General features: G+C 39.5%; 1 protein-coding gene across 1 annotated transcript; it reads right to left on the bottom strand.

The window, feature by feature from the left end:
- Window positions 1-377: 377 nt before the first annotated feature.
- mcm8 (minichromosome maintenance 8 homologous recombination repair factor) lies at window positions 378-17065 on the bottom strand. The gene is made up of 21 exons (XM_030155681.1): window positions 16897-17065; window positions 16096-16341; window positions 12451-12516; window positions 12273-12355; window positions 11746-11895; window positions 11017-11114; window positions 10698-10896; window positions 9867-9952; window positions 9252-9397; window positions 8926-9000; window positions 8688-8826; window positions 8114-8144; window positions 7828-7965; window positions 6363-6423; window positions 6162-6242; window positions 4377-4572; window positions 2489-2702; window positions 2187-2396; window positions 1519-1595; window positions 1164-1353; window positions 378-714 (listed from the first exon to the last, which is right to left on the bottom strand). Exons 2-21 carry the CDS (start codon window positions 16334-16336, stop codon window positions 622-624), a joined length of 2574 nt encoding a protein of 857 aa, XP_030011541.1. The 5' UTR covers window positions 16337-16341; window positions 16897-17065; the 3' UTR covers window positions 378-621.
- Window positions 17066-17455: the final 390 nt, after the last annotated feature.

The raw sequence follows: 17455 nt of genomic DNA, 5'->3' as shown, positions 1-17455 counted from the left end.
ATACTGTTTACACGACACATCAAACTTGGTGGAATGTTGCAGTCTGCAGTGTAAATTTAATGAATATGGGGAGAGACAAAAACCACACACATGTATAATAAATGCCAGACATTTATTCATAAATAGATATACAGTATGTCTCATGAAAGTTTTGGGTTTAAATGTTCAGAACTCAATCAAATATAAAGATTTTTCTTTTCTCTCTGATGTTCATTCACTTACCCCTTTTAAATGTTTTTACTGCCTAAATATATGTACATGTGATACAATATATGGAGTAAACCCTGTTTTCACTATACTACAAAAATGACATGTTGTCCAACTTCAGTCGCACAGATAAAGCAACATCAGCCAATTGGTTTTAGTTCCTGTTTTTTGTAGGAAGTGTATGGTTCGTTCATGTGGCATTGGTTACTGTGAGGATGTGCAGAATGTGGTTTCAGTAGTTTGAAAATACAGTGTGGCAGCTGTTGTGTTACAGTTCATTACTTGCTTAAAAGGATGCACAGATGTCTGTTGGTTGGTGGTTTGGTGCAATTGAAAGTACTTTCACTTTTAAATGCTCTTCTTTTTCCATGTACAGACAGTGCACACACCAAGCTGAATGGTGCTCGTATGTTCTTAGACGGTCTGCAGCTGGTACAATTTGGGTCCTTTTTTCAGCAGGAAACCTTGTTCATTTAGGGAACACACCAGACCTTCAAAGTCCATAACCTGTATAATAAATAAAAACAGATGTTGGTTAGTCTCACAGGCACTTTAAATTACTTTCTCACTTGCAGTAGTTCAACATTTGTTCATATTTTTTTGTCTTTTTTTCTAAAGCACTTGGAAAATAACTCTGTAAATTTAGACTCCTGAACTGTTTTTAAATGTACATGCATCACAGCAAAGGCTCTTTTTCTCTTTTCTTCCTCATCATTTCTTGTTCTATATTACATTTATGTTTCAACAGTTCATTTTTTTGCTTCATTTCTCAATGTGCACTAACCCACTTTCTGACTGCATACCTTGCTGCTGCCTTAAATTAAAACAGGTGCTTTTGTCCCACTAATGGTGTGTGAAATTATGTTTATAGCTGTATGTGTGAAAATCCACCCCACTGTGTTGTCTTTTTTTGGTATCTACTGAATGTCTAACTCAGTGCATGTTAGAGCTTTCACCTTTATGTTCAGTTTTTCAGCCACAGAACGCATTGCATGAATGTCAAACTGCTTCTGACTGGTCCTCTGAGCATGTGTGTGCAGGGCGTTGATCAGTCGCTTTCCAGCGCTACGTTGACTCATGCCTGAGCCAAGCTGAGAGCGCTCAAAGTCCAGATTGCCCAGACCATCTGAGTATGTATCGACCAGACTGAAAAACACAACCACACACCCACGAAGATCATTTACTTCCACTGACTATACTCGAAATGCCATTTGCTTTGGATTATGTGTTACAAATCATCTTCCTAAATTCTTTTACATTTACCTCTTCAACAGTACGATATTATACACACTATGGAATCTGTCATTTTACCTGTATTTCATTATTTCAATTACATCCTCAGCATCACTCTTGGAGGCTGTTTCTCTCAGGTCCAGTCTGGCTCTTGCCTACAAAAAAATGACACATTCAAAGGCATAAATAATGAGACAAGAGTATGAAAATAACTTGGTTTGTTTGCTCATCATAAATAGACCACCATATAATTTGGGCAACAATTTATTTGATCCTTATAATGTCTGAAAATGAACTTGAAACAGGGTGCATTATCTGGCAGAGCTCAGGCTAACAGCAGTGCTGTTTAACAGACTCATAGCTCCATCTGCTGTTGTAGAGGGAGAATTACTCAGGATATTTGTGAGAAAATATTAGCTCTAGTGTAATTGAGCCAAAAGTCTAGACATTTTTTGTTTTATCTTTGTACGGTATACATAAGATGACATTTTAAGTCCCCTGGTAGGTTACAATTACAACAAACTCCTAAACAACCCCTCCAACCTCTACACAGTTAAAAACAACCCCACAAAAAACAGCATGCTAGTATAACCCAAAGTGTTTGAGTTCCATGAGAAACAAATGTAGTGTAGATGTAACGTGGAATACTGAGAACATTATGGAACAGAAATAGGAAATCAATAAGATCCAGGACTGATACCACTGATAATGTGTGATGTATGACTGTCAAAGAAACACAATGGTACCTCAGTGAGTCTAATTAAAGACTCCAGTTGTCGTGTGGTGATAGGTGTGGCATCTGCAGACTGAGCTTGGGATCTCAGTGACAGGTAGAAGGCCTGAAGGGTTTGAGCTGCTTCAGGAGACAATGATGGATGAACGTACTGACGAGCGTAGCTGATGTACTTCCGTAATAAGCATGCTGGAATGGGGTCTACAATTTCCCCTGCAGGAACCTTTAAACACACACAGACACAAATCTGATGAATGTTATTCTAACAGATCAAGGTTTTATGTTTGTCTCTTCATCACGTAGAACCACTTTTACCTGCAGACGTTCAGACAGAGGCATGTCCGAGTGTTCCAGCAGGACGGAGGTTTCTAATGCACTGTTGGTTCTGGTAACTATGGCACTAGTAGCTGTGCATTTCCCTGCTCTGTTTGCCATGACATACTCGGACAGGTGGCGGTCATGTGACTCATCAGGGATGTCCAGGAGGAGGAAGACAACATCAAAGCGAGAAAGTAGAGCAGAACCCATTCTAAAAGCAACAATACTCAAATCTATCAATCAATCACATTTTATTTACATAGCGTCACATCATAAAAAAAGTTATCTCATGACACTTTACGTTTAGAGCTGGTCTAAACCAGACTCTTAAGCCAATTTATAGAATCCCAACAGAATCCTCCAGGAGGAAACAGCTGGTGACAGTGGCAAGGAAAAATGTCCATTTAACAGGCAGAAACCTGGAGCAAACCCCGACTCTTAGAGGATAACCGTCTGTCTTGACCAGCTGGGGTTAAAGAGAGAGGGTAAAGGAAGAGAAAGAGAGAGAGAGATTGGGAGTTGGAGAAGTGGGAAGACACGTACATACAATACTACAGAAATTAAGTAGAAATTTGTGCAACTGGTACTTGTTGCACATGCGCCCCTTGTATCTCCAAATTTTTATAGACAGAGAAACATTACAGTTCTGTGTATACACATGGAGAAGCCTGGAGTGTGTTTTTGTGTAGATGTGTGTGAATAAAGGGGAGACACTTTTTGGTGGAGAATAGAAACCGTTTGTGGAGGAAATGAATGATTTCAGTAAAATCCTACAAAATATTCAAATCCAGTCTGTTTGCAGAGACATTTCTGTAACATTGATTTAGGTGATTACAGTAAAGGAAAAGGTGATCTAAGGAGACACTGACTAATAAAAAAAAATGATCATTTTAAATTGTCATAAGTGCAACATAGGTTCAGACAGACTTTTTGTGAATTAAACTGGAAATAAACTATATAGCTATATATATAGTCAGGGGAAAAATTATTAGACCACCCTGGTTTTCTTCAGTTTCTTGTTCATGTTAATGCCTGGTACAACTAAAGGTGCTTTTGTTCGGACAAATATAATGATAACAACAAAAACAGCTCATAAGAGCTTAATTTCAGAGCTGATATCCAGCCATTTTCCATGTTTTCTTGATAATAACCAAAATCACTTAAGTTCTTACGTCAGTAGCTACGGCATTGTACTGCTAAAAACAGTGCATTTAGGCATTCCATGTTTTTTTTTCTGTCTGTTTTAGTCACATGATACACACAGGAGTTAGTATTTGATTGCAAAACCATTGTTTTTAATGACTTTTGATGGTCTAATGTTTTTTTCCCGCGACTGTATTCATTATTCATCTTCAGAAGCACTTCATCCTTGAGAGGGTCACTGGGTGCTGGAGCCTGTCTCAGCTACCTATGGGTGAAGGCGGGGCACACCCTGGACGTGTCGCCAGTTCATTGCAGGGCTGACATTTAGAGACGAACAACCAGTCACTCTCACATTCACACCTATTAGGCTAGTGCATGTTTTTGGATGGTGGGAGGAAACCGGAGTACGTGAGAGAACCAGCGCAAACAGTGGAATTGAACCCAAGACCTTAATGTGAGGCAACAGTGCTATCCACTGCATCCCCGTGTCACCCACTATAAGACATGAGTCATTTACATATGTCCCTCTCCATACATTGAGTTTTGAAAACAAAGATCCTTCGCCATTCCAAAATGCCACAGTCAAAGCAACCACCTGTTCCAACTTCTGCATCTTTAGTAAATCTCAGTAGCTGGTTTTGAATGACACAAGAGGGTTTTACTTTTATTACATTACCTCTAACAGTGTTTTGGATGTTTTAGATATTCTCTGGTAAATTGAGAAATGCTGAGTGAAACTTACTTGAGGTTTTCAGAGACGGTCTTGCCTCTGTTGTAATGTCCCCCGATGGGATTGGCAGCAGCTATGACTGAGGTTCGAGCAGGCAGAGAGGAAACTATTCCAGCTTTGGCCAGACTCACAGACTGCTGCTCCATGGCTTCTAACAGAGCCTGCTGCTGGTTCCCCAACTTATCAAACTCATCAATGCAGCACAGACCTAAAGACAATTAGACATAAAGGGAAATATATTTAAAAAGACCTGACTGTTTTTAAATACAGATTTACATGCTCACAGACCCAAAAAGCTGTGAGAGGTCGCAGGTGGTGGTGGTGGGCATGTATTTGGTGTTCACTGTTTCTAATATATTCTATAGTTCAGTTTGATAGATGCCTGTGGTTCTATCAAAACCTCAAAAACTGAAAAATTAAAAGGTGGTTTCAGTAAAGGAGTCAGAGGAAAATGGCAGATATTTTACACTGGGGATCTACAGGTTTTTATTCCAGTACTGCAGTTCTTCTGTTAACATTTTTAGGGCACAAAAAATAAAAAGGCCATTGAGAATCATTGTTTGTGTTGTCTGTTCTGGGTTTTTCATTTTAGGCGATAATAACTTTAGTCCACATTAAAACATACTAGGTAATCGTGACACACCTTAAGGTTGGACACCACCTGCTATAAAACAGAAAGGAGGTCAAGTCGTCCTCCTTTCATAGATGAGGACATGCTCCCTCTGTAGTAGAGCCACACAATTAATCAAATTATGTCAGCCTGTGCAATTAAATAATTTCAAAAAAACTGCAATTTAGTATCCATGAACAGGATAATTTATTCTCTGCTCATGGACAGTCTGTTTATTGGCTACACCTATGACTTATTAGTTTCTGTTTAGAGAGTGCAGCCTGTGCAGTATTTGGTCACATGACTAGTAGGCATCTAGACCATCAAGAATGGACATCAGTGTGCAGGACAAACATATTTAACTTTCTGAACTAATTGCACAGCCCTACCCTGTACATATAAATAACTAATTTTAAGATCCCAAAACCACAGTGGCGATTACACACCAATGAAAACAATATCTAAGACCGGGGTGTCAAAAATACGGACCACAGGCCAAAACAGATGTAGCACAGGGTCCAATTTGGCCCGCAGGATGAATTTGTGCAAAAAATGACAATGACAACATTAGACATCAAGGTGTCAAACTTGTTTTAGTTCAGGGGCCTGATGTGATCTCAAATAAAATAATAGTATAATAACGTATAAGTCATGACAACTCCAAATTTATACCGTGGTTTAATGTGAAAAAAGTAAAATTACATTATGAAAATATTTACATTTATATACAATAAAATGTGAATAACTTTAACATTTTTAAGGAAAAATAAGTGCAATTCTAAAAATATTCTGCATGGTAGTAAATGTTTTGTGCATTTGTAAATCCACTATGATCTCAAAGTTGTGTTAATAATAACCTGAGATGTGATATTGTTGAAATTGCACTTTTTTTTTCTTCATAAATTTCAGGTTGTTCAGGTCATTCATGTTTTCATAATGTAATTTTACTTTTTTCAAAATTATTTCTAGGTTAGTATGCTTATTATTTTGCTGGTCCGGCCCACTTGAAATCCAACAGGGCTAAATGTGGCCCCTGAACTAAAATTAGTTTGATACCTCTGATCTAAGATCTTAAAAACTGAACCTTTAAGGCCTACTTTACTGATAGAGCTAGAGAAACCCTGTTCCTGAGCAGTCAGTTTGCAGTCTACGTGCAATATGGATAAAAATCAACATCTCATTCCTACCTTGGTCTGCCAATACCAAGGCACCAGCCTCCAGAGCGTAGTCCCCTGTGCCTGAGTCCCGGGATAACGTCACTGTTAGCCCTGAAGAAATAAGAGCTCATTATTAACTTTCCAAACTGAATAAGTGTCTATCCAAAGACTAATTACCAGACTGACTGACACTGTTAACACACAGACTGTGGTCAGTTTACAGAGACTTACCTGTGGTGCTGGTGCTGTTCCCACATACGTAAATTCCTCTGGGGGCCACATTACACACTGCCTAGACACAAAAAACAGTAACACAGAGCATTGTTTTAATACAAAGGCATCTTCAACAAGTAATAACAGAAAGGAGAAGTCCCACATTGGTTGTTGCCCCTGGACCTTTATATAAAAAGAAATAAACAAATTCTGTTAATGGAAAGACAAGTAATGTTTTGACCCCATCTAAACAATATGATCATTTACATATATGATGTTTGTAAATTTAAGACACTTAAACAAGTCAAGAAAGTTGCAGTTTGTTGTAAAGCTGATGAAGTACGGGACTGTGAAAGTACTTAAATAGAACAGTTACACACCCGCTACATACACGTACGTTGTGTAACTGTCTCCTCCTGTTCTGTTCTGAGTCACTGAACATGTCTCTGTTTCTTCAACATGACCAAACGTACATTGTCATAGAGCATATATCACCTCATTCTTCCAGAACAAGGTGGAAAAGTATTAAAACAGGTGGAAATCATAGTAACAGTCATTTTGGTTTTGGTGATCACATGATAGAAGGGATACAGTCCACTGAAAAACTAGAGCCCACACAACTAGATGTTACTTTAGTGCATAATGTACATGTCAGTGATGTCATAATACAAACAGGAACAGGCAGTTATCATTCTCTCACCACTGACCTCAGTTCTTATTTTTTCCAAAACAGGACCAATGTCCCTGTATCTCACCAGCATGTTCTTCAAAGAATCAATAATAACTTGAATTTGTGAGGTTGTCAGGTTCTGGTGCTATGTTGGAGTCCTGTGGTCTTGATGCAGGAGATCAATCTCCCAATAGAAGTGGGTGGTACTTTCACTCTAGGAGAACTCAACTAATTAAATAGAAGTCCATATATGACTTCATATCAGTGCTCAGTAGTAAGTATACTGATATCTGTAACCATTTCAGTGTTATAACCCATCAAAATATGTTCCATTATAAGTAAAGGTAAATTCTTAATACTTCAAAAATTCTTTAAAAATTCAAAAATCTAAATTTCTGAAAACTGTGAACAAAGTTTGTCGACATTGTCCCAAGGAGGTTACATATAACATTTGAAATGAATCTGATCAGTAATGTCGTCAGAAAAGATATTGATGAAGACAATGATGATGATGGACACAGTGCCTTCACAATAACTCATGGCCTCACCTATCTAGTGAGCCTAAAAAAAAGAATCACAAATCAACAGTAAAAAGACTATATTTGGTTGACAACTATAATATGTATATCTGCTTTCATTGAAAGGACAATATAGTTGAAAAAAAGTCATGATTAGAGCATGTTTTTGCTTTTAAAGTCAATTAAGGCCTCAGATTCATGAGTTCCGCACCTTTTATCTCTCAGGAACATAAAACCTGCATTAACAGACAACAATAAATAACTGCTTCCAGAGTTTCTAGTGACTCAGTGTTACCTGTAACATCTGACTCTTTCCCAGTCCAGGGTCTCCCACCATCAGGATGTGAGGGTCTCCTCTGACTGGGACGCTGTTCTTATCTATGTTTTTCTGTCGGCCTCCAAACAACGCCAAGACTAGAGCAGCTTTCACCAGCTGAGGGAACACCAGAATGAAAATGATGTGAAACTAGATGGAAAAATGCCATGTTTAACAGGTAAATGAAAGAAATCCACTCAGATACATTCAGATACTCTTTAAAATTGTTATTTTCTGTCTTTCATACTGTGATAACCTCACTCACCAGATGGCCATAGATGGCAGGGCATAAAGAGCTGAAAGGCAAGGAGAGAAAGTACACATGGGTATGAGACAAACTTAATGGTCCCATGAGGTTGTGTAATGTTCATAACACAACCTCATGGGACCAGCCAGATTTGCTGCTACTTGGTCCTTAATTAATTAATCTGTCAGTCCTGAAGGTTGTGTCAGTAAGTACAATTTTTTTCTGAAATCTACAGTTTCAGTAGATTCTGTTAACCATTTTATAACTTCTGAAAATGAATAAACATTATGTGCGCGCGCTTGAAAACCCTCAGCCTGACTTATCAGGTGCACTTCTGCCACCTAGTGGCCTGACTTATCAGTACATGCCAAAGTCTTTGGACAGACGGACAACCAACTGATGACAATACCCTGTGGCTAGTGTGGCCAAGGATAAAAATGTATCCAAGCTGTCCATGAAGACTCAACTGTATTCAAAGCTGTTTGGCATCATACTGTAAATAACAGTGCTGCACACTTCTCCACTCCACTAATATTCATTTTCCATGGGTGAGTATCTGTGTAAACCTGGCATTTTAGAGAATGTGACTCACTGCACTAGGAGTCTGAGCAGGTCCGGCTGTGACTGGATCTCCTGGATCGCATACAGCTCCTTCAGACTGAACTCCTCCCCCCCTGAACGATCCTCAAAACATCTCACTGACCCTTGACCTTCAGCCTTTGACTGCTGACCTAAACATTCAATGGAAAAAAAAAAAAAAAAAATCAAGGTGTTACCTGAAAATAAAACAGTAAAATCTAGCTTTATCAGTTCAGATGCTGGTGTCCTACCTTTGGTGTTACTGACTGAAGTGGCTTCAATGTACAGGAGGAACATACACTGGTCCTTATTCCCCTTGTGAGTTCCTGTGTTCAGAAAAACAAGTAGGTGGCTAATGTTGAGACAGGAGATGATTTTCTATCTATTTTATTTTATTTTTTTTTATTATTAATAAAGTCTTTACATACACTTTACATAGCTTGTGTTGTGTTTTTACTTGCACTGTTGAATATACACACAAAACTACTAGAATATTTTACATACTTCATATATTACTACATATTTCATACATTTTTACAGTATGTTTAAAGTATTCTTTCACTCTGGTTACACATACCATCCTTGGTCACTCGAACTATCCCTGTCACAGTGACAGTGTCTCCAGGGACGCAGCTGTCACAGAGGTCAGAGGTCAGGTGACACTCCACAGTGCGAGGGATTCGTCCAGCCTCCCTCTGTTCTCCGCCGATCAACTCCTGGACCCTGCAGAAGCATGGAAACACTCATTCTTCCCCAAGCATTCTCCTTTCTACTTTTCTGGACAAAAGTTGTTATGACAGACGGTATAAGACAAGGGGTCACAGGTACTGTGACGTCACCCATTGGTTTGAGCACCACCATTCTCAAACCTCGAATTTTCATTTCAGCTGATGCAGTCTTGGGTTTCCTGGAGCCAGTCATGACCATAATTGGACAAGAGGGGGCAGAGATGGGATTACTCACCAAGCTAATACTGACTTACTGAAAATATCAACCACACTTTCAACACACTAACAAAATGTATTAAATGCCATCAAATAATTTGATATACAAGTTGTGTTTGATGATGGTAATGTCAACTTTTCAGAATTTACCTAACAAGCACACTAACTACCAGACCAATCATATTAATCACATCCTTGAAAATTATTGCCAAACAATCATTTTTTGTGGAAATACATTGTGACCTTACTTAATGATCTGCCAGTCAACAGTCTGTGTTAGAGGTGAACTCCGGCAGGGGTCAAAAGAATGGCTGCGACACTCTGGCTGGAGACACTAAGAGAGAAGGAAGGTATACATTACAAATAATAAAGCAGAGCTAAGGGTAGTCCACAGAGTGAACAACTGCTGTAAACGGTTTATCCTAACGTTTTTAAAATGAGACCATGTGATGAATGATAGAAACACACACGATCAATCAGAACATATATGAATTTAAAAGGCATGCCACTGTTATTTATCTTATTAAGAACATGAATAATAAAGAAGATGTGCTGCACAGTCACAGTGCTCAGCCACTACAATAATATGTAAATAAGTGCGGTGGAGTGAAGTTTCATTTTTTCTGATTGAGTTGTGGATAATTGTTATGCATCTACTGAGACAAACAGCAACATTTTTTGTTGAAGCACTTTGTGTGGCATATTTATATTTGTGTTTTTATTGCTGACCCTGCATCGTCATTTCATTCTGCATTATGTCTCTGATGTAATTTACCTGAATGTCAATAAAAGTGATCTGAATCTGAATTATGAAACTTGTTTTTTTTTTTCAATGTCTATGGACTGAGCTTTTGTGGATAAAAAGACAGAAATGTGTCTGGAATTTTCACCAAGTTTACGTCCTTTAACAAGCCATCAGTAGTCATTTTTGGGCTCAGACAAGGCTGTGGCAGTGCTCTCATTGGGATAGTTACAGTTCTTGTTCTTGCTGTGAATGTCTTTTGAATCTTACTCAAAACAGTATGCACAGTATATCATATTTATTTATCATTGTGATAAATACATGTGTGCATGTGCACCTTTGGGGGAGTGGCGTATTTCCCATGCTGCAGAGGCAAAGACTGAATGTGAGAGCAGCCCAGACACCTGAAGGCCATCCGAGTACACTGAGGTCTGATGTTGCTCACTCTGACGACGGTGCCCCTCACACACACCAGCCGACCAAACACACTGGCACGCAACATCCTCAGTGGAGTCAGAGGTTCATAATTATACAGCCTTTAAAGTAAGACAGGAAGAACATTCAGGATATTAGTTAATCATGTAAACCTCTCTTCAGTCTTTGCCAACGATTAAGGTTCGAGTTTCGAGTGAAAAAAAAAAAAGCTCCTGTTTCACCTTGCACTGATGTGAGGGATATTGATGATTGGTGTGGCTACAGGAAGCTCCTCCCCTTGAAGCTCTGCCGCCTGCTTCTCCAAATCTGTAGTCAAGACCTGAGCAGACATGAACAGAACAGGCATCAGTGTGTCATCTGATCTCAGTGCAGGTCTTTGCCTCTTACCTTCTCTCTTTCTTGGGTAGATTCAATAGATGCTGGAAAGCATGCAAAAAATAAATAACTATCACCATGACAAGTTAAGCCATTTTCTTTTTACAGTCTCAAATCATAAAGGTTTCTTCAGAGATCATTACACTCTGTATCATAGGTATTACCACATAATCCTAAACCTGAACCTAAGGCAGAAGAGAACACCTAGCTCTCAGAGATTCTAAAAGACTAAACAGGTAAACTTTAGTTGATGATAAACTGCCACAAAAATTATTTTGAGAAAAGATTTAGCTCTTTCTGATAATTTTATGCACATATTATGGCAAAAGTCTAGAATACTTTACACGGTAAAGTATTTGCAAACAGTATACCTAATGAAGAAGAATTATGGGCAATGAACACCTGTACACATACAAAAAAAACTTGTATTTGTTTGCCTCTGAGACTTTGTTAATAAAAATTTAATAAAATACTTTTTGACTTCATAACTAACAATAGCTGGCAACCACGGCCTGTAGTTTTGACAAACTGTAACACTGTGTAAATATTGTAGGTGCACAACCTGTGTTGGGTACCTGGTGAATAGCCACTCCCAAACAGTTGAAGATCAACTCTGGCTGTTCCCTCAGGTCAGTGTTTAGTTCTGGAAGCGCTTCCTGCACCACCTTGTCTCCTGTCAGGTCAGTGTAATCCACCAGCACACTGCCTTGACGCTCAATCTCATCCTGCACATCAATACATTTGTCTACATTAGTCTTGTATGTGAGACATGGATTAGGAAACATTCATGGATATCAACATCAGACATGTAATGATCAAAATACCTGGGACAACAATCCAAAACAGAAAGAGAAACTGAAAACTGTGTCCTAAAGCATATTTATTGATATAAAGTGAAAAACAAAGTAAAATGTAAACTTAAATGAAACATACTGTTATCTCATACCACTACCGACAGTTATGAAGTAGTCATAATTCTAAATCACAAAACCTAAGATATTAGCATTGAAAATAACATTAAAGAATGAATTGATGAACACACTGATTGACTGCAGGTCAGTAAATACAAAAACTATAATAAACTAAAGACTGACAGACTGACCTTGTCATAAAGGTGAATCTTGGAAGAGAAATATTTCTCAAAGACCTTGATTTTCTCCACAGAGGGTGAGCTCTCTATGAATCCTGCACAGACACAAAGACAAATCCCTAAACTCATGAAACATTAACTGTGAGCATTTGTCACTGTAAGTGTAGATTTAAAGATAACAAACGCATACCTTCTGTGAAGTAGAGTGCCCATCCTTTGTAGGGACATAATATGTCTAAAGTGGACTGACAAAGAACTGCAAAGGCAGACAAGAAGTTAAGTTATTTCCTACGGAGATTAAGGTCCTTCAACATCTCCAAGCCTCTTCCGTGCAGCTTCTACCAGACTGTGGTGGCTGGTGTCCTGTTTTTTGGTGTGGTGTGTTGGGGGGAGGGGGCTCGCATTTCAGACAGAAACAGACTGAACAAACTCATTAAGAAAGCAGGCTGCATCATTGGGATGGGACTGGACACAGTTCAGCAGGTCGCTAGGGTGAGAATGCTCAGGAAGTTGAACTCTATTTTGAGTAATGCATTTCACCCACTTCACCACCTTAAGGTGTTCAGGGAGAGCACCTTCAGCCACAGACTGATTCCCCCTCACTCCAGGACTGAACACAGCAGGAGGTCCTTCCTGTCGGCTGCTATTAAACTTTTTAATATCGCTGTGCGATAAATTATTGTATTCTGTGCATACTGTAGGTGTTTTGTTTTGTTGTATTACTTTACATTACTTTTATTGTACATATTATATATCTTTTATTCTGTTTTTAACACTTTAACATTCCATTGTTGGTTGTATGTAGAATGTCTGTTGTGATGGGTTACTGTGTTTTTTGTACAGCTGTCGTAAACAAACAATTTCCTGCAAAGGATCAATAAAGTATCTATCTATCTATCTATTTATCTATCTATCTATCTACACTATATTGCCAAAAGTATTGGCTCACCCATCCAAATAATCAGAATCAGGTGTTCCAATCACTTCCATGGCCACAGGTGTATAAAATCAAGCACCTAGGCATGCAGACTGCTTTTACAAACATTTGTGAAAGAATGGGTCACTCTCAGGAGTAGGGCTGCACGATTTTGGCAAAAAAAAAAAAATCCCGATTTTTTCCTCTAAAAACTCGATTTTCGATTTCTATTTCGATTTTTGGGTATAACTAGAAAAGACAACAGAAGTCAGCATGTCGTTTTCATGAGCAGTCCACAATGCAAGCCACTGCTCCGACCTCAAAGCTGTGATGGGATCACGTGATGAACCCACAGTTTTGTTTTGTTTTTTCTCTTCATTAAATCTTTAAAATGAAGTAGAGTACACAAACAATGTATACAACAAGAAAATAACATAAGTTTGTCAGGGGGAATACACTACAATAAAATGTCCAAATCAGAGCAAATACTTATGTTTTTTATAGCCTTTTTGTTTCCACATTTATCTAACAGCTTTAAATAAAGTTCAACATCTTACAAAATATAAATAATATTTGGTTTTGTGTTAAAGAACTTACATTTGTGAATGAAAAATTAGGCAAGTAAGAGGACTAAATTAATTATTTAAAAAAAAAAAGAGTTTTGTTTTTTTTCCCCTTTTTGGGGTACCTGGGCCCACAGCAGTGATACCAGTGTCAGTCAGTGACAGGCATCAGTCGTGCGTGCGTGGACCACGTTAATATGAGTGATCCACATGCGGTTCTATTTAAACTGAGGGATCCGTGCGTGGAACAGACCGACCCAGGACACACTGGAGGGATTCTATCTGTGGAGCTGGGGGATGTGTGTGGGCACAGGGCTGTGTGGGCTCCTCTGCTGAGGCTGATGACCCCGAGACCCAGACCCGGTTCGGAAGAAGACAGTACGGTACGGATCCGGGACAACGGAAGATGAGTGATCCCCATCTCGCTATATTTCAATTGCGGGATCCCTGCGTGAAGCCACGGCTTATATTGCTATAAGTACTGCGGGTTCATTAACAGATTTAACGTCTGTGGTCATTACACGGACTTCTGTGACAGACCGCTGTCACAGGAAGAGCCTACGGTAGCCCGCGGGCGCGCGGCCCGGAGGCAGAAGAAAGATGAAATCGATTTTACGATTTCCCTTTTTTAAAAATCGTCCTAATTAAAAAATCCGATTTCGATTTAAAATCGATTAATCGTGCAGCCCTACTCAGGAGCTCAGTGAATTCCAGTGTGGAACTGTGATAGGATGCCACCTGTGCAACAAATCCAGTCGTGAAATTTCCTGGCTCCTAAATATTCCACAGTCAACTGTCAGCTGTATTATAAGAAAGTGGAAGTGTTTGGGAACGACAGCAACTCAGCCTCCAAGTGGTAGGCCACGTAAACTGACGTAGCAGGGTCAGTGGATGCTGAGGCGCATAGTGCGAAGAGGTCGCCAACTTTCTGCGGAGTCAATCGCTCCAGACCTCCAAACTTCATGTGGCCTTCAGATGAGCTCCAGAACAGTGCGCAGAGAGCTTCATGGAATGGGTTTCCATGGCTGAGCAGCTGCATCCAAGCCATACATCACCAAGTGCAATGCAAAGCACCGGATGCAGTGGTGTAAAGCACGCCGCCATTGGACTCTAGAGGTGGTGGAGGTGCGTTCTCTGGAGTGACCAATCGTGCTTCTCCATCTGCCAATCTGATGAACGGGTCTGGGTTTGGCGGTCGCCAGGAGAACCATACTTGTCGGACCGCATTGTGCCAAGTGTAAAGTTTGGTGGAGGGGGGATTATGGTGTGGGGTTATTTTTCAGGAGCTGGGGTTGGCCCCTTAGTTCCAGTGAAAGGAACTGTGAATGCTTCAGCATACCAAGACATTTTGGACAATTCCATGCTCCCAACTTTGTGGGAACAGTTTGGAGCTGGCCCCTTCCTCTTCCAACATGACTGTGCACCAGTGTACAAAGCAAGGTCCATAAAGACATGGACGACAGAGTCTGGTGTGGATGAACTGGACTGGCCTGCACACAGTCCTGACCTCAACCCCACAGAACACCTTTGGGATGAATTAGAGCGGAGACTGAGAGCCAGGCCTTCTGTCCAACATCAGTGTGTGACCTCACAAATGTGCTTCTGGAAGAATGGTCAAAAATTCCCATGAACACACTCCTAAACCTTGTGGACAGCCTTCCCAGAAGAGTTGAAGCTGTTACAGCTGCAAAGGGTGGACCGACGTCATACTGAACCCCATAGACTAGGAATAGGATGTCATTCATATGCAAGTCAAGGCAGGTGAGCAAATACTTTTGGCAATATAGTGTATCTATCTAAGTTTGTTCACTGTGTCCTCAATTTTTTTAATGTATTGGCTAAAATCTTGTTTAAAAAAAAGTTACATTTATGTGAAATTTCCACAGATAATGGATAATTCTGTAGTGACTCACGTTAATGTCTGAGAGCATGTAATGGATTTTTTGTTTTGTTTTTGGATGCTACGATATATTGGCCGACATTTACTGACATTGCATTGTGTTACATTTAAAGGTTTGTCATAAATGCTTATGCTTAAATCTGTGTTCAGTCAAAGACAATGTGACGAAGAACTGAAAGACTTTAAAATAGTAGGCCTAACTACTAATGGAGATGTCTATAATGGAGATTTCTCCATTAAGGGGGAATAAATAATGACATGTGAAAGAAGCTCTCACCTTGAATTCTCAAAAAAAGTTATTTATGAAAATCCATGACATGAACTGGGAACACAAGGGGGGTTGGTATGGTAATTCAAAATGTCTTCTTTCATACTGTTATGAATATCTTATTGATATAGTTGTTTTGTTTTGAGGAAACTATTCACACTTTTGATAAATGAATTTGTACAGCTAACCTCTCTGAGAATTCATGGTATGGTTCCCTGAGCCACCTTTCCCTCTTCCTCCTCCTCTTGAGGCTGGTCCTGCAGATCCTCCTCTCCACGATCCACCTCTCCATCCCCCTGCACCTCCTCTATCTCTCCATGCACCTCCTCCTCTCCATCCCCCTCCCCCTCCTCTCCATCCTCCTCCCCCTCCTCTCCATCCTCCACTTCCACCCCTCCATGAACCTCTCCTAGATTCTTCCCCGCTCATCCGTCCTATGACACAGACAGAAAAAAGAAAGAGAGCAAATTAAAGCAACAAGAACGGCTGAGTTCACATGAAGGCAGTGAAATTAATGACATTTAGCAGCGGAAAAAAGGATGTTCATTTAACATGGAGGCAAATACATATCTTACATTAAAATACTGAAAACTATTTTTGCAATATTTGAACTTGCATACATATATTTGATTAGTTATTTATATATATATTACTCAGTTTCAACAGTAACAACTGAGTTACTCGTCCAATTAATACTATGACCACTTTTAAATGCTTAATACTGTGCTTTATCTTCGTTTACAATAACGTCACTGACAAAAGCAAGTCATTATCGTCCCGGTTATAGCAAAACATTTTACAAAGTTAACATAACAATTATAAGTAGACTGTGACTTTCGACACATACGTGACCTGTTACAGAACTATTTACTCTAAATACTAAATGACTGTCTCCGTTAACGAGTTAGCCAACTAGTTAGCTAACTGTACGTGTCTGTTTTCTCATAATGAACTGTGCTGATCTACATTGTAGGTTTTAGCTAAATTACCGTTTTCGAAGATAAAACACTCACGGAAAACCACCGAAAAGGCACACGGTTTAAGGATATAACCCTGTTACTTTGCGCGGCACTAAAAATTAAACTGTAAATTTAACAGTTACTGTGATTTCACAGCAATATTTACACCGACGGACACGTCACTTTTCCCTCCACTCATGTTAAACACAGCTTGCTCGCGGCTCCTCTAGTCACGTGACACATAAGGACCAGTCTAATATACGGCTGGGTGAGGGGTGTTTCGGCACAAAACACCGTAGTAACTTACTCTAAAACAATTAAAAGTGATACATGTGCTTTTATTTTGTATTTACTACGTAGTGTCTTGACTTTATTAGCGTAATCGATCACTAAATGGGTATCGTGTTGGTGTTGATATATCCATACCACAGATCAACCCTCCCGCCACTATCCTGGAGTTACAGTATGTCCACAAGGCCCTTCTCAGACTAGAGCCGCCCCTTTTAGTACAGCCCCCAAACAAGAGCCAAGACTACTGGTAAGCAAACTGCCAGAAATACTTGTGTGCATAAGATAGAAATGCGTGCAT

This window comes from Sphaeramia orbicularis, chromosome 15 (assembly GCF_902148855.1).
Source record: "Sphaeramia orbicularis chromosome 15, fSphaOr1.1, whole genome shotgun sequence".
In the NCBI taxonomy this organism is placed as follows: Eukaryota; Metazoa; Chordata; class Actinopteri; order Kurtiformes; family Apogonidae; genus Sphaeramia; species Sphaeramia orbicularis.
This window is presented reverse-complemented; position numbering and strand designations above follow the sequence as displayed.

Excerpts from the sequence above, each read along its gene's own strand:
- mcm8 (XM_030155681.1), bottom strand. The coding sequence starts at position 16,336 with ATGAGCGGGGAAGAATCTAGGAGAGGTTCATGGAGGGGTGGAAGTGGA. Across the intron at positions 11,115-11,745 it reads TGGGAGTGGCTATTCACCAG|GTCTTGACTACAGATTTGGA; the intron begins GTACCCAACACA and ends ATGTCTGCTCAG. Across the intron at positions 715-1,163 it reads CTGAAAAACTGAACATAAAG|GTTATGGACTTTGAAGGTCT; the intron begins GTGAAAGCTCTA and ends TTTATTATACAG.